The sequence below is a fragment of the Carettochelys insculpta genome, chromosome 2, assembly GCF_033958435.1.
Source record: "Carettochelys insculpta isolate YL-2023 chromosome 2, ASM3395843v1, whole genome shotgun sequence".
NCBI lineage: Eukaryota > Metazoa > Chordata > Testudines > Carettochelyidae > Carettochelys > Carettochelys insculpta.
Window position 1 is genome coordinate 83,543,852 of NC_134138.1, and position 18,100 is coordinate 83,561,951.

The 18,100-nt window shown below is 41.9% G+C and overlaps 1 protein-coding gene across 4 annotated transcripts in view; it reads left to right on the top strand.

The window, feature by feature from the left end:
* B4GALT6 (beta-1,4-galactosyltransferase 6) overlaps positions 1–13,099 on the top strand; it is a 69,165-nt gene extending 56,066 nt beyond the window's left edge. For 3 of the 4 annotated variants that reach the window (XM_074987243.1, XM_074987244.1, XM_074987246.1), the window contains 2 exons: positions 2,001–2,102; positions 7,388–13,099. In XM_074987243.1, the coding sequence (XP_074843344.1) occupies positions 2,001–2,102; positions 7,388–7,535 (250 nt within the window). In that variant the 3' untranslated portion in view covers positions 7,536–13,099. Of the gene's footprint in view, positions 1–2,000; positions 2,107–7,387 lie in introns of those variants that run through there. The other variant, XM_074987245.1, reaches the window with a different exon arrangement.
* The last annotated feature ends 5,001 nt before the right edge of the window (positions 13,100–18,100 follow it).

Here is an 18,100-nt window from a genome sequence, read left to right on the forward strand (position 1 = left end):
AACAACTTTATAAAAAATATATATTAAATAATATTTAATTCTGCTAAATGACAAGATGACTTCATAATCCATATGCATTATTTTTCATAGTTTTAACTCATGTGCATGCATATATATATATATAAAAACCCAGTGAGATATACCTGACGTGTCCAAAGCTTAGGTTGAATTTACTTGATGAGCGATTGTCTTATGAGTCAAAAGCACTGCAATAAAGAGTTTCCCTATCAACACATTTTAAATGAGAAAGGAGTTGGGAAACTATGTCAGTTAACAAAATATGACTATTATAATAGCATTCGAAGTGTAAAATTAAAAATAAGTTTTCTTCCAAATTCCTCCTTCCATAACTAATACTGCTTGTGCTTCCCTTTCGGAAAGTTAACAGCATCACCAGCTTGCTACAAAATGTTTGAGTGAGGGGAAAACAGGAACAAAAAAGCAAACTATCGTGGACCTTGTCCCAGCTACCACACAGCTGCTTTGACTACTTGACCTGCCTCAGTGATGCTGCCTGGGAAGATACAGCAGGTGGAATTTCAGTGCACCTACAGGAAGCCCATTGGGCATGCCCCATACTACCACTTCCATCTCTGGAAAGTTCTGAGCATGAATGCTGGTTGTACATCTGCCTAGCAACACTGGCCCAGATGCCATTCAACTTTTCTGTCTCCAGCCCCCTACCCTTAGACCTTTTCAAGAAATATCACCCTATTAGGCATGTGTGTTACAACAGCTGTAACACGAAGCATATCTGGGTTTTTCTTTGTGCATGTGCTTCCCCACACCCCAGCTTTGCTATTGCTGTTGCTACTAAAACAGTTAAAACCCCTATTAGTGTCTGTGGAAGAGCTTATATATAAGTTGCTTCTATGTCCAAGAGCCCTGTATAAGTGATATCCTGCTATCCCATGAGGCAGAGTTGTAAACCAACCAACTGAATAGTGAAATTGACTATCTATAAAAACACCATTAAATCAGGCATGATTGCTACTGAGAGAGAGAGAGAGATGTGGGAGGGGGCAGTGGGGGACGCACCGGCCATTTCACTGTCCACTGTGTGATTCCTCCTCATGCCTCACCAGCTCAGGGGAGGGCTGGGACAACCCTCCTCTGGTGCCTGGCCTCAGCTCTGCCCTGCTTCTTTCCTCAAGCCCCCTTTCTCCAAGCAATGTGGCCTTTGGAGATAAGCAGGGCAAGGGGTGTGGTGCTGGCAACATGTCAGGCTGTCCCCTGCACTCAGTTGCAGTGACTGAGAGATGCACAGAATGTGGAGCACGTGGACATAGGTTACTCTGCTCCCCTTGCTGCATTGCTTCACTTCCAGCTGGTGACCGTGGCACCAGTCTCACCCTCTACCCTGAGTGGCAGCCCAAGAAAGAGGGGAGCAGAGTGAGCTAGGGCTATATTGCTCTGCTTCCCATTCCCTACCTGCTACTCAGAGTTGGCCCTTCTCTCCTGCCCATTGCATTTGTGGAATGTGCCTGCCACATACTGCCCTGCATTAACGTTCTTAAAATTTTAAAATGTTGTTTTTTCTGAATTTGTTAATTTTTATGAATTAAATTATATGTAAATTAACAGACACATAGATTTAAACAGGACAGTCTTAGGTAGTAAAACAAGACCATATCCTATGGTTCTACTCTTGTAACCTCATAGTTTCCATATACGCCCAGTCTTTCTTACCTCTTTGATGTATGAAGTAGGATGTAAAATGCTTGGGACAGGGTTGCCTGGTTGCTATTTGTCACAGTATATATAGCACTGTTTAAATTTTAAAAAGTTAAAAACCAGTAAAGTGAAGGTCATATCTTTTTTTGGAAAGGTTGTCAGCAAATGTAAGAGTTAAGATTTGAATGCAATTTTTTCACTCTTGCTGTAGTAGTAGCAGGCATCCTTTAGTCTACATAGACTATGGACCGCACCTTTCATAGTTCCATTTGGGATCATCTAAATTTAATTTGTTCATACACTTCTCTTTAATTGCTGTACTGTAGGGTTCATTATGCTGGATATAATGTAACAAGACCAGAGGGAGACCTAGGGAAGTACAAGTCCATTCCTCATCATCACAGAGGTGAAGTCCAGTTTTTAGGAAGGTAAGAAAAAATGCAACATGATCAAACACTAAAACATAAGGAATACAGAAGATTTTATCTTAAGCATATTCACACACAAACACATTAAAGGACTGTTCATGAACTTCTGTGATTCTTTTGTGAAGTGCTGTACTGATTTTTAATTTGGTACATACAACTTTTTATGAGATAAATGTGAAATATAGTTTATTTAAAATTCAGGTGAGATCCACTCTGGGGGGAGGTCCCTGCTTATTTCTGCAGTTTTTACAGCGTTTTCCTATTTTATTAGGTGTACTGTTTGTCCCCCTCTGCCCTCCAATGCACTGTTAGGCTATGTCTACACTTACCCTCTTCTTGGAATCAGGGTGGTGGGAGATTACTAATGAACTGCGGTGATTCATATGCAGCATTTCATTAGGCTAATTCTCCCCCACAGCAAGTTAGAAGTGTCAAACTTTGAAGTGCCAGCATGCCGTGCTTGCGTTACTTCGAAGTACCTTTACTCCCCAAACTACATGGCATGCCGGCACTTCAAAGTTTGACACTTTGAATTTGCGGCAGGGAAAATTAGCCTAATTAAGTGCTGCATATGCATCGCAGCACTTCATTAGTAATCTCCCTTCAGCCTGATTACCATGCCTCCTTCAAAGAAGAGGGCAGGTGTAGATGTAGCTCTAGTGTGTGGTACTCTCATACTAGGGGATACTGATGACAAAGCTGACTTCACAAAGTACAGGGAAAGTAAAATGAAAAGAAAATATTTTCCTCTCACCTTTTTGCTATACCAATCTGATGTCTTTCATATAATGACAGTTTAAAAATTGCTGGCAAAAGTCTGGTTAAATTGACAGATATGCTATGTTAAAAATCATTAACGTTTTGTACATAAGGAACACTTGAAGGTCCTGGGTTGCAATTAAACTAGGCTTATGGGACTGTAGATCATAGATAAAACTAAGTAAATAGCATATTTCACTATTAATTGGGTGTCTTGTTCCATTAAATAATTCAAACAGTCACTCTCCTACTAAAGAGAATTTTCATAGTATGATTCTGTTTATTTTATTGAGTCTGTGCCACGAAAGCAACAGAACCCATGTATCAAGAGTTGTCATTGGTTGGTTAGTTGGCACCTGCTGTCCCTGCTCATTTTGAAGATATGTGATGGATGTGTGTTAGTAAGACCATCAATGTTTCATAGACTTTCCATGGCAATACTGGCTTGGCTATGCTGCATAGTGAGGCAGCCTGGCCAAGCGAGTTAAATGCCCACTACAGTGGGATCACTAAAGCTATATCTACAGTGCAGTAAAAAACCTATTGCTGGCCTAAGACTGGTGATTCAGGTTTACAGGGCTCCCACTGCAGAACTATGTAATTGTAGAATCCCAGAGTTCAAGCTGCAACCCAAGATGAAATATCTACACCACTATTAATCAGCCTAACAGCCTGAGTCCTGCCAACCCACCTGAGCTGGCATGGGCCAGCTATGAGTGTGTAGTGGCAATGTGGACATGTCATAGAATCATAGAAAACTATAATCAGAAGGGACCTCAAGAGGTCATAGAGTCCAGTTCCCTGCCCTCTTGGCAGGACCAAACACCATCTAGATATCCCTGATAGGGATAAACTCTCCGAGTTTACCAAAATTTGCTTTTCTGAAATCCATTGTCTCCTTTTGCTGTTCTCCCTTTCACTATTGCTTGGAATGATGAACTCTATGATGTCATGGTCACTTTCTCCCAAGCTACCTTGCACTTTCAAATTCTCAATGAGTTCCTCCCTATTTATTAAAATCAAATCTAGAACTGCTTCACCCTAGTAGCTTTTTCCACCTTCTGAAATAAAAAATTGTCCATCCACGCAGTCCAAAAGCTCTCTGGATATTCCGTGCCTCGCTGTGTTAGTTTCCCAACATATGTCTGGATAGTTGAAGTCCCCCATCACCACAAAGTCTGTGTTTTGGATAACTTTGTTAATTGTTTAGAGAGTCTTATCCACGTCTTCTACCTGGCTAGGTGGTCTGTAGCAGACCCCGTCCCAACATCACCCTTGAATTTTTTTACCCCTTTTTAACTAAACCCTTAACTCTCAACGCATCTGTCTCCTGCATCCATCTTCACCTCAGTCCAGACATACACACTTTTGATATATAAGACAACACCTCCTCTCCCTTTACCATGCCTATCCTTCCTAAGTTGTACCCTTCTATACTAATATTCCAATCATGCATACTATCCCATGAAGTTTCTGTAATACCAATTACATCTTAGTTGTGTTTATTCCTACTCATTACCATGCTTCTTGCATTTGTATATAGGCATCTAAGATACTGATTTGCTTTTGCCCCCCAGTTCTGCCGAGTCCCTCTTCTTTCTTCTATTATAGCCCATGATCTCTCCTATTTCCAACCCACTCCTGGGTCTCCAGGTTATTTACTTACCTGGTGGGCTTTGGTCACCTGTCCCCATCAAACTTTAGTTTAAAGCCCTCCTCACTAGATTAGCCAGTCTCAATCCAAATACACCCTTCCCATACCTCAAAAGGTGAATTCCATCCCTGCTTAGCAGTCCTTTTTGGAACAGCATCCCATGATGTGCAAGCCAAATTGCTCCTGGTGACACCATCCTCACAGCCAGGCATTCACCTCCAGAATGCAACTGTCCCTGTCTGGGCCCCTACCCTCAACAGGAAGGATTGAGGAGGACACCATCTGCGCTCCCAACTGCTTCACCTGTACTCCCAGAGCCCAGGAGTCACACTTGATCCAGTTAAAGTTACATTTTGCAGTATCATTCACGCCCACATGGATGAGTAGCATGGGGTGGTAGTCAGTAGGCCAGATAATCCTTGACAATGCCTCCGTAACATCTGATACTGGCTCCTACCAGGTAGTATGCCTGCTGGCATGACATGTCAGGGCGACAGATGGGTGCCTCCATCCCCCTCGGAAGGGAGTCTCCTACTACAACTACCTTTATGTTTCTTTCTAATTGTGGTGGCAGCAGACCTCCCAGCCTCAGGGGTACAAGGCTTCTCTGATTCACCTGTAGGGGGTGATTCCTTATCTCCTCTATCTCCCATACCCAGAATGGCATAACAGTTTCCCAGTACCACAGTGGGAGGATTGGGAGTAGGAGTAGAGCACTGCCGGCTGCCATCATCCCCCTGAGCCATCTCCATCTCCACTGATGGTGTATCAGCGCTCTTTTGTGGTGGGACAACTTTCTTTAACCTCAGCTGTCTCCACAACCTGCTTCCTGAGAGCTTTTATCAGAAAACTCCTTCCACGTTGGATGGTCTCCCCAGCCTGGACTTCATTAGGCGGGAATTTCAAGTCACAGTCCCTGCAAAACCACATCAGGGTCTGGGTAGAGGCATCCCTGGTCGGGAGGTCTGCCTGACTACAGGCACAGGTGCAGGAGAGAGCAGTGCTGGCTTACATGTTGCAGGTCTTCCTAACCATAGTGGAACCCCTCTGCAAAACTCCCTTTTTAAATTGACCTGTCTGCAGCTCCCTGCCTGCTTCGCTCCGCTGATCTCTCCGACTCTGGCTTTTAAAGCCTGCGAACCTTAGTCAGGCTTCCCCCTCATTAGTCACACAGGGGAAGGCTGATCCTGAGGCTGATCAAAGGCAATCAAGGGAACAAGGGATCAAAGAGATTCCAACTTGCCCAGGCACACAATCCCAACTGCCACAGTAACTGAAACTGAAATCACCTGCAATCAGAAATCAAAATGTAAATAGACAGGCAAACTCAGTGTGGTAGTCTGGGATATGGTTGTTTTTGTATAAACTTTCCAGACAATGCGAAAATGGAACTAGCTCTCCTCTCAATTCCTCCAGTAAACTCCCTTCTCAAAACTCCCTCTTGTTTGCAATCACCTGTTCACACGCTCCCCTGGTCAGTTACTAGCAGGCTTTATTGGCTCTGGCCTTCCTGATTGGTAGTCCCGCCCCCGGCTATGGCTCAACCACTGAGCAGAGAGGTCTAGATTTCAAACCCTAATTGGCAGCCTCGGCACACAGTCTTTCAAACAAACAAGGAGTTCAGCACATGGATCTCACACTCTCTCTCTCTCTCTCACACACACACACACACACACACACACACACACACACACACACACACACACACACACACACACACACACACACACACACACACACACACACACACACACACACACACACACACACACACACACACGAGCCCAGTACACAGTCACAAGTAACCCCCAAGCACAAACATGCACACTCCAGATAGCCACGCACCCTGTGATCTGCTCCTTCTTCACCTGGAGAGCACCTTTCTCAAAACTCCTGCTGTTGCAATCATCTGTTTGCACCTTAGAAAAAATAGACATGGAGACTTGGGGTAGACTTTCCTTTTGCACTGATTCCTTAAAAATGCGCTTTTCTTCCAGGGGTGTGCATACCTCTGCTTTCATCCTCCATCTCCATTCCTTCACTTTTATCTCTGCTGTCATGCTGTGGTGATGCAAGCTAGTAGTAAACCTAATTGCACTGGTAACTATATTTGGCTCCAGAGTGATGTAAAGCAGCCAGAGCATATTAGTGAATCTGGCCTAAAAGCTAAAATGTTTGTTTAAAAAAAAAAAAAAAAAAAGTCCAAGTTTGATACTGCATGTGTCCAGAGCATTAGAAATCTCATATGACAGCACTCTTTTTTGAGTTTCTTGTTAGTGCTCTGGATGAAACTTTTTTTAAATTAAGATTATGAAAAGAAATGCCAAAACTCAGGCTGCGTTAATCTTGAAGTTCAGAGATCATCTCAATAATTTAAAATAACGAAACATTAGAGATGTAGCTATAAGAAAAATAAGCATTTGTAAGCGTAGGAAATTCAGAGTTGAGGTTAAATTTTAAGAAAATCCAATAATTAAAGGTATGGAAATGCACAGTTGAAGTACCTAAACAACCTCAACTCTGCCTTTCCATTGATGTTGTGAAGAAAACCACTGTTTCTAAAAAGTTTGAACTGAATTGGGACCTCAAACACTAATATGCATTTATCGTAATTTATATGATGACTGTGTAGTTAATCTCAGTGTAGTTTGCCTAGGAATATGGGCAGTTATTTGAATGTTTATTTAATTTGTTAAACTGCAAAAATTAATGCATTTAAAACAGTTGTTTGTAATTTGTATATGCGAAGTGTTCCCAGAGTTTCTCGAAAATGAGTGTTTCAAAACAAATGACGACCCATCTTTAATTACAATAACACAGTTGATATTTTAATGTGTTTCTTTACATATTTCTTCTCCTCTCTGTTCTGCAGGTATAAACTCCTGAGGTATTCCAGAGAGCGTCAGTATATTGATGGGTTGAACAATTTAATTTGTGTTCCTAAAATACTTGTGAGTAGATTTTATAAAAATATAACTGTAAACCTTATACCAGAGCTAGCTCCTGTTAAAGACTATTGATAGAAGTGGAGTGGCAAGCTACACTCCTGGAGTTCATACTAGCAACACTGGAAAACACAAACTAAAGACACTGTATTAGACCTTAAGCTGGGTCTGTTTGACTCTCTGAAGGATGTTTGGGAAAAGAAGAATAACTGCATGTGTGACCATGCATTATATTCTGAAAAGAAATGCCAGCAGCTACTATTAAATGTTTACAGCATGGGACTACTAAATATTCAAGCCTTGTTTCACCATATTCTCTATCTTAAGCCACTCAAATATATATATATATATACTACAGAAAATAGATCTGTAGCTTGTTTGGAAGCCAAGAGAGAGGCCTTTTATCCCCGGACATTTTTATAGTTGAAAAGCATAACTTAAATGAATGCTTTTTGTTTCCTTTTAAAATGTTTTGTAAATATGTCAGGTAAATTGATGTGCTCAAATAGCTTTTTAAATATGGTAAATTATGCTTCAGTATGTACTTGAGTGTGTTACTGTTTTCATTGTGTACAGTAGCATGAAAGAACAAATGTAAATATTTGTGTTTAAACAAAGTTTATACCTTGTATGAAATGATGAAATGATCGATAATTGATGGCCAGCTATGACTATAAACTGTTATATGAATTTTGAGCTATAGGCGTCCTGCATATCATTATAGAAGAATTAATTTCACATGAAATCTTTCTAGGAGGAAAGCTTTTTATTTTTATTTATTACTGATAAAATCCTGTGATTCCCCACCTGCCATCCAAATCTGTTTATGCGTTTTGCATGTGCATTTTGGGGAAAAAAATGCTTAAGGTTGTTGCATATCATGATATGCTTGCTTTAATTGTCTTCATGTGCCACTAGTTTCAATGTCAGGGATTTTATGCTTAAAACAGTGTGTTAAAGTATGTGTACCGTAGTTTGGTAGTATCTTTTTTTATATATTCCTAATAAACAGCACTTTTTATTCCTGAAGAATTAGAAGAGCCAAAGTATATCTTTATTGGAAGGACAAATATTATACCCAGTTAATTTTTTTTCAAGAACTGATAGCAAAATACAGTCCTAATCCTTATAGGGAGGGATTTTTAAAAAAACACATGGTGTTGGCCTAACTGCTCCATTGATTATGCTAGGATCAGCAGGACCAGAATTAAACCATTGCTCAGTGCTTTTGAAGATCTCCCCCAATAAAATAATAATCCCCATAGATGTTATTGGGCTTAATCCTCTAACATGATGAGCACTTCCTGTAATATACAGAACACCCTCAATTCCATTGCATTCAGTGAGATGGAATGTGCTCAGGACTGATCAGGATAAGTCCCAGATAATTGTCTGTTTTTGTGGTATTAGGTGCATGAATATCCAGCCTCTTGTTTTTGCACATCATAAACCTTAATTTGCTTTCACTTCGCCTATATTGTGCTTATAGCATTCCATTCAGAAACACTATCTTTGTCTACTATTTTTATACATCTGTAGGTAATATAATGTAGGAAGTAGTCTGAAACACTTTGTTTTCTCTATTAATGTAACACAAATCAGTTAAATATTGAGCAAGATCTACTGTGTAATTTTGTTCAATGATTTAGGAACCAAAGACTTTCTTCTGCTACCCTGAAAAATAAAAAAAAAATAACTTAGGTTTCTTGCAAGAATGCTAACAAACACTTATCTAAACTGACTGCTCACTTGTTTGCCCACTGGATTTATTGTTATGCAGGTGTTTTAGTTAATTTTCTATTAGGATTTTTTCTTTTTGTGGCCATCCCAGCAGCAAGTTTTGCCCCTGCCATTCTTTAAGAACAGTTCTGAGTACCTTTGTAGACATTCCAGTAGTTTGCAGAAATGGAGTAATTGCTGATTTGATGTACATACTTGAAAGTGGACTGTAAGAGATATTTCATATTGTATTGGAATGATCATTAAATCTAATCAACATAATATGCTGTAAAATAGTTAATGTACAGGAAAAGTAACAAAAGAATAGCAGACTGACCAAACCCATAAAATAAGCATGCTTGAGTTCTTGTATTGCTACTAGATATATTTCTATAATTGAGCATACTGAATATTTTGAGCGGCAGTTGGGTAGACGTGAGCTCGATATTTAGTACACTAAATAAGCAGTTATAGTCTCAAAGTAAATTTGATCTTATAGCCATATGTTATATTAGCTGAACACGTTTTAAGGATTGTTAAAAGGAACAGCTTTTAAATGTCTGGCTTTATTTTGAGAAGTTTTCTGGCTATCAGTACAATCAGTTTAGTACCTTTTGATTATAGCACATCTTCTGGTAGTTTAGGTTTGTGCCTTGTTTCCCCACTGTGCTTTTATTGACATGTCACTTTTCGTTTATGCGTGTGGAAGACATCCAGTGAAATTAATGTTTGATTTGGGTTTTTAATGTCTCCTGCTACATTTTAAAAATACACATGAATATGCTTCAGCTGAAGTTGTTGACCTTTGCAAAACAATCATGTACTATCTTAGAGAAGGAAAACGGGATTTAATTCTGTTAGCCGATGGCCGGGTAACAAATGGTCTGTGAGCCTTATTACATCCGAGTCTTTAACTGCTAGGACAGGCAGTCCCTTCGCAGCGGGCAGCCAGGGTAGCTGACGGATGCCCAAAAGGTTGGTGCAGAGATCTTACTTCACCCAAGTCTTTAACTTCTAGGACAAACCATCCCTTTGCAACGGGCAGCCAGGGAGGCTGATGGGTGCCCCAGGAGTCTGTCCCGTGGAGGTGACATGACTCAGTGCTCAGCTCTCACTGCACCTTACCACTGCCCACGGTAATATAGCCAAACAGGCTAGGGTTCTTTGTTTGTGTTTGGCCGAGTTACAGTAGCTGGAAGGAGTCGGACTGAAGCTTAAATGGTTACTATTTATAAAAAGCAGAAATAAGAAATCTCAATGGTTACAAGGTTATTGCTCTATCTTCTTAACTACTAGTAGGATGATGCATATGGTATACCAATTAGATTACAAATGAAAGTTACACATTTGAGAACAAAATGCCTCAGCCTACAGATCTTTTACTATTAAATGTGAACAAAATACATTGCAGGTATAATTCTCACCCCTGCATCCTCAGACTTTGGCATAGCCAGCGTCTTTCACTCAATCCCTCGGGAAGAAGAGTACGAGGAGGGTGTCCCCTGGGTCCTCGGGAGGTAATGACCTTACCAGACCGGCAGGTTTAGGTGATTGGAGCTCAGTTAGAGTGGGCTGCTGGACCCTTCTTTATACCCCTTGAGTCATGTACACTCTTCCTTATCTATTAGACGCCAATTATGCTGGTTCACCTTTGTGACGCCAGTTGTTACAAGGGAGTTGCAACTTAATTTGCACTTGTAAGATAGAGATAACTAAATCATTAAGACAGGACATTCTTTTCGTATGGGTGCAAGATTCCTCTCCTGGGACTATGTGTAGGTGTGTCAATTATCAGTACCAGCCAAGGGTAGTTTGAGGCCCTTTGGTCATCGGCTGGCCTGTTGGCCCTCTTATCTGTGTTCTTCTGTCCAGGGTCATGATGAGGCAGCACATTTGTGCTCTGAGGCATCAAAGACTGTGCTTGCTATTTGCACATCTGTGCTCGCAGGCATCCTAAGACTGTGATGTTTCCTTTTCTCCTTTGTGCTCTGAAGCACCGAAGAGGGGTAAGATGGAGTAGAGCAGAGGGATTCTGTCTGGCTACATTCCACCCCCTTGATACGCCACAACATGTCCCAGAATGCAAGGTGGTGGTGGTGGTGATGCCAGCAGCTCTTGCCCTCTTTGGAGGAAGCTAGAAACGCCCAATAGATATGGTCTCATTAGATGATTTACAATCAAGGGAGTGGTTAAGATTGCTTTCCAATGCCATATATTGGATTTGCGCAGAGGGTACAGCTACATAAACCAGACGTTTAACAATGCACAAAATTATACAACAAACAATTACAACGATTAGAATGGTTAATACAGTAGTTATAATGGAATGAAGAAATGAAGTAAAAGAAAATTCTAATTGTTGAGCTAGCCATTCTAACCATGAGGCCTTTCCATCCTCGGTTACAGCACGTAAGATTTTAACTGCACCTTTGATGGCAGATACATCTTGTTCAATTTGCCCTGAGTGGTTTACATAAAAGCAGCAAGATTATTTGGTTAATTACAGCACATACTCCTCCTTGTTGGGCCAGGACCGCATCCAAAGCTATTCAGTTTTGAAGGACAAGGCGGGCTACCAGCTGCACTTGTTCATTGAGCAGGCCTAAGGCATCAGTAGTATGGTTAAGGGCTATCTCTATCTACCCAGAGACATTTACCAGGGCTTGCTCAAGCTCAGCCACCCCGAGCCAGGGCAGAAGTGCACAGGTAAACCAATGGAAGCTAGTAGGGCATTCTATAAGAGGGTTAATGGTGACCTTCCTTTTTAACCGATGCAGGAAACTTCCAAGGTTGATAATGCCTGGAGCTGTAATATGGGGGTGCATAGTTAGTCCCCCAGGGACAGCATGTCCAAGTGAACATCGCCCTCCCCAGCCCACTGGTAGGTACTTGTAGGCCTTTTCTCCACAAATAAAGAATAGCCCTGGGTCCTTGTTAAGGATAGGGGAATAGGGTCCCTTTATACCACCCTTTTCCAGCAGGCCTTCCCTTTGGAGCATGATAGATGGCACAGTAGCTATTGTTGGTGACTGTGCATTGCAGAGCGAACAGCAGGTCTTGTAAGATTTGGTCCACCTGAAATAAATCTGCCTTGGCACACTGGTTTGGGATTAGGGTGCTACTAGTTACCAGTGTAGGATTATACATGTGTCTGGTGCTACGGGTCATGAATAGGGAATTATTGTACCAGGCGTTGCTCTCCGGGTACTGGCTAAAATCCAGGGGCACGATGGCAGCATTACCAATGCCAAATAGGTATCTATGGCTGAGAGAAACATTAATAATATTTCCCCAGCAGTTCAAGGGCCCCCTGTGTGTGTTACTATACTGGTTGGAATAGGTATCCCAGGCTCCCAATTTCTCATTAAAGGCTACAATATGGGTGCACTGGTGATCTTCCAGATGACCGAATTGAGGTCCAGTGCCATCCTCGTTCTCAAAGCAAATGGGTACATTTCCCCAGAGGCTCCTGTTGTTATGTGTTCTACCGGTTGATTCCACACCATGAGTTGCCATTGTCTACGTCTTCCCAGTACCTCCCCCCCAGAGTCATTTTGAGGGTTATGGTGGTAGAGGTCACTGTCATCAAACCAGGTTGGTCCCCACCGGGAAATGTCGCTCATGTTCCACCAATCATTCAGGTTCAGAGTGATGAACTCGGTTCCCAGTCCGATAGAGGAGTTCAGCAGGGTACGCATCCAGCAATCTGTGGCACCGGCGGCGGAGATGATGGACTGGATGGCATTCCTGAGGGGATGCTCAGGTATGGCAGAGGTCAGTGAGGCGGTTAGAAAGGTAATGAGGGGTTGAGGTAGCATGCTGTCACCCGAGTTGGGATTTGCCACACAGCTAGGTTTACAGTGATTGTTTAGAATCTATTATCACTAATGTAGCAGTACACATCTATTATATACATTAAGGCTGTGTCTACACGTGCCCCAAACTTCGAAATGGCCATGCAAATGGCCATTTCGAAGTTTACTAATGAAGCGCTGAAATGCATATTCAGCGCTTCATTAGCATGCGGGCGGCAGCGGCGCTTTGAAATTGATGAGCCTTGCCGCCGCGCGGCGCGTCCAGACGGGGCTCCTTTTCGAAAGGACGCCACCTTCTTCGAAGTCCCCTTATTCCCATGAGCTCATGGGAATAAGGGGACTTCGAAGTAGGCAGGGCCCTTTCAAAAAGGAGCCCCGTCTGGACGCGCCGCGCAGCGGCAAGGCTCGTCAATTTCGAAGCGCCGCTGCCGCCCGCATGCTAATGAAGCGCTGAATATGCATTTCAGCGCTTCATTAGTAAACTTCGAAATGGCCATTTGCATGGCCATTTTGAAGTTTGGGGCACGTGTAGACACAGCCTAAAAGTCCTCTAGTGCGCTTATGTTAGAGGTAGCCGCCTTTGCTTCACTCCTGGGGAGGTATATGTTCCTGGTTGTTCCCACCTTTCCTGAAGAGAAAGCACAAGGTCAGCCGGTCTTGGATGTGATCCAAGCCTCGGTAATGGTTATTGGTACCCTTTCAGAATCTAAGACAGTCCACACCCCTTTTCCTTTGTAGGCATGTAGGACACATGTTCGTGTTCTCAGGCTGGGATGTTTAATTACAACAGTGTCTCCAGGAGCATATTTGGGATTCTTAAGCAGTGCAGTTGCGGTTGAAGGGATTTTCCTTGTGGGGAAAAATCCCTTGCTGATTGGACTGCCCTTAGGGGCCTGCCGATTGTTTAGCCATTGCACCACTGCATCCAATCTGTCTCCCTGTGTACCATCGGTGGGCTTTAGGTGATCCTTTAACAGCCCATTCCAGCATTCAACGATGCCATTAGACTGGGGCTGATACGGGAGGTGAAAAGTCCACTGAACTCCATTGTGGAGGGCCCACTCTCTTACAAGCTTGTTCTTGAAATGTGAGCCATTATCGGACTGGATTTCTTTGGGGTTTGGGACGATTCCTGTTAAGCAGTTTAGTCCCATAATTGTGGACAGTCCTGTTGCCAGTCGAGTTGGGTAAGCAAAACCAATTCCTGAGACAACTTCAACTCCGGTGAGGATATACTTCCACCTTTGTTTACTGGTGGGCAGTGGACCAACATAATCAACCTGCCAGGTTGCCCATAGTGTCTTTCCCTCTCTTAGCCTCGCAAACTGTTGTCCTTCAGCTATGTGTTTTTGGTTTTCAGTACAGATAGTGCAGGCTTATACTAGACCTCTGGCCTGTTGGTGGATGATAGGCCACCCCCTGATATGTGCTTGCCACACCAGCTCATCACTCCCTCTGTATCCCAGAGTCTCATGTAGCCATATGTACAAACGTTCCCAATTTACCTGGGTGGCGGAGATCTGGGCTGCCGCATCTGCCAAGTTATTTAGCTGTGCAGCTGGGGTGTTATTCTTTTGGTGGGCTGACACAAGTCCTATGCTTAGGGGTTGCTGGGTGGCATGGTGGTATATCCATTTCCAGTATTCCAGTCCCCGTACAGGCTTCCCTCCTATCTCCCAGTTATTGTTTTTCCAGTTAGTTATCCACTGGGTGGCTCCTGCCCATACAGCATAGGAGTCAGTGTAAATGGTAGTGGCACCTGCTTCACAAGCCAACTTGATTGCTGCTAGCTCTGCAAGCTGAGCTGACTCTTCAATTACAGTAGTCAGGGGTGCAGCAGAGGTATCTGCGGGGACTGCTGCAGCCCTTTCCCCTCTTGGGTCACTTCACTATTTCCTATTTTTACAGACTCCCAGTCTCCTATTGCAACTCTTATTGATACTGCACTCTTCCAAGATCAGGCCCTAAATTCGGAGAAGACTGGCTGGAGAATGGATGATTGTCTTTTGCATCCTGAACACCTTTGGCACTCCCCAGACGGCCGCCTGGTTGCGCCTAAGGTCCTTCTCCCTTATCTTGCTTGCATGCACCACAGCGTGGCTCATGTAAGCGAAGCAGGGGGATGATTACTGCTGTTCAAACAAAATTGGTTTGCTCCCGAATTCTCCCAAGTGGCCCAAAACTACTGTCTGGCTTGTCCTGTCTGCCAAGCCCACAATGTGGGCAAACCTGTAAAGACAGTTCTGGCAACCACATCTCTGCCTTTAGGACCATTCCTGCAGTTACAAATGAACTTCATTCAACTACCCAAATGTAAATCTTTTTAAAAAAAAAAAAAAAATGTGCTGGTTATTGTTTTTGTTCTCGGGGTGGGTAGAGGCATATCCATGCTGGAAAGCTGATACCACACAGAACTCCACCTTAATTAAGGAATCCGTATGGAAGGTGGGAATGCCTAGTGAGTACCATCTACCCCTGCAACCATCTCCTATTCAAAACGCTGCCCCATTCAATCCGTCTCACCCTAAAGCGGGGTATGGTTCACAGATGGGAGTGCTAAGCTCACAGACCACTCATTATCCAGCCATCGGCTAACAAGTACATATAGTCATAACTGTATATAAATGGGTTACAAACCATAACTGTAATTTAACATAACACAAACTTCTTATCCCCAAATTGATACACCTTACATTAATAAAGATATTTACCAACCACTTTTGCCAGGTAGGTACCTTTTTAGTATCGTGAAGTTTCAAAGGCTGCCATCTTAATGATATTACACCAAAATAATGCGTGTACACTCTGTCTGAACCCAATATTGTTCTGTAGCAGACTCTAACATAAACTGTGCCTTCAAACAAAAGTAATGAAGTGCAGAGCTGAGAGCTATGCACAGTCCTCCTGACAGGATAGTCTTAAAAACAGAAGAATATCATGCTAGGATTTTGGTTCCTGACGGTAAATTTGACTGTTCCTCTATAGAAGACACCACACATAGTCTATGTCTACACTAGACCCCCGCCCCCAATTTTTGAAAGGGAGATGCTAATGAGAGACTTTGGAATATGCTAATGAGGCACTGTAATGAATATGCAGTGCCTCATTAGCATAACAGCAGCCACGGCACTTTGAAAATGCTGCTTTCCATTACACGTGGCTCGTCTACACTGTGTCCTTTTTGAAAGGACCCTGCTCTCTTCGAAACCCTCTTATTTCTATTTGTTTATAGGAATAAGGGGATTTCAAAGTGTGCGGGGTCCTTTTGAAAAGGACCCCGTGTAGCCAAGCTGCACGCGATCAGAAGCAGCACTTCAAAGTGCCGTGGCTGCCATTTTGCTAATGAGGTGCTGCATATTCATTACAGCGCCCATTAGCATATCCCAAAGTGTCTTATTAGCATCCCACTTTCGAAAGGTGGTGGGGGGGCTAGTGTAGACATAGCCATAGAAACAAGTATTTTTAAGACTGAGGAATTTTATAAATGAAGTAAAAATTCAATAAAAACACAAACAGTGTCTCAAGTCCATTCAGGACACTAAAAGGTATTTTTCATCTAAATTTCCATCCCAGCTGTTATATTTTGAAATAAGAGAAGAAAAATATAAAATTTAATATCTCCTTAAAACCAAGAATATATTGACAAATGAATGCAAAATATTTATTAAATCTTTCAGGACTATTTTTGTACTCTTCCATTTAAAAGAATATAATAGTGTTATAACGGATTGTAAAGAAGCCAACTATAAAAATGTAAAAAGGAAGTATTGCATATCAGCGAGAGGAAGTGTACTTAGCAATTATTTTATTGGTAGAGATATTTGAGCAGGCTTATTGAAAACTGCACTGAAACAATTGCTGGCAATTTCCTGTGTACTGTCATACTTTTGTTTTTGTTGTTCATGGAAATGTTTGTACTTTTTATCATTGTCTTTTTTGAAATATAATGTTCTAAAGACGGTGTAGTTGTCTAATTTTTGTATTCTCTAGAAGGTGGCTCATTCAGTGTATTTTATTTAGAAAAAATAAGCACTATTAGAAGTCTCTGGTACAGTGTTGCTCCCATGTTGATCCCACAGATTGATGGAATGAGAAGTTTCTTATGTGATAAGAATGGATCATTTAGAAACTTGTTACACATAAAAATAAAACATGTTTCAGAGCATGTTAAGTTTTTGTAAAATTTAACTTTTTTAAAATTGAGATAGCATAGAGTGAAAATTATTTATGGCTGGACCCATTGCCATTTTCCCCTGCATAACAGAGATCTGAGCCTGACTTGTGGTGTCTAGTTGCTCTTGTAAAATAATACATTGTTAGATCTGTACAGAATCTAAAAACATTGTACCTCAGCTAACAGATCTGGTCTCCTGATGAAATGTTTGATGTGAAATACAACAATTTTTAGTAATATTTAAATCTTATAACACTTTCTATCTGTTTAGATCTCACAGTACTTGAAAAAATAAAGTATATTGTATGAAGTACATAAATCATAGTTGTCCAAACATACCGTATCGATTGGATTCTAATTAATGGGTTGTTTCTTCAAGAAATACTCTGAAGAGCTATGAGTAGCAGGAAAATATTGCAGTGTCGAGATTTCAGCCTAGCAGGTTTCCCTGTGGTCCCATAAAATTGTTTATAGGCACCAGTCCTGGTTCTGTGTTCTGTGCTGTTTTTAGCTGTAATTTTCCCCTCCAATGTCTTCTAAGAGTCCAGTAAGCAATAGAAGTGTTGGTAATGCTGCTAGAAAATATTGACCTCCCATGGCTCAGCAAGTTGTCTCATTCAGAACCAGTCATGTCCCCAGGACAAATTTATATGTACTGTGCAAACACAGGGGTTTATAATCTCTCCATTGGTATTGATTCTAAGTGACAAGTGACACACACAAGAAGAAAAACCATTTTGAAATATCTTTCTTGCTTCCAATATGCATTTTCAGTTTAATTATATAAATGTCAGCGATCCCTAAGTGCCCCGCAACTTTATCATTTGCAGGTTGATTTTGTCTTTTGTAGGTATGACCACAGAACTGGGAAATCAGTTGGACTCAGTGTAAGGGCTGCATGTTTCTCTTGATATAGGGTCTGACCCTTAGTT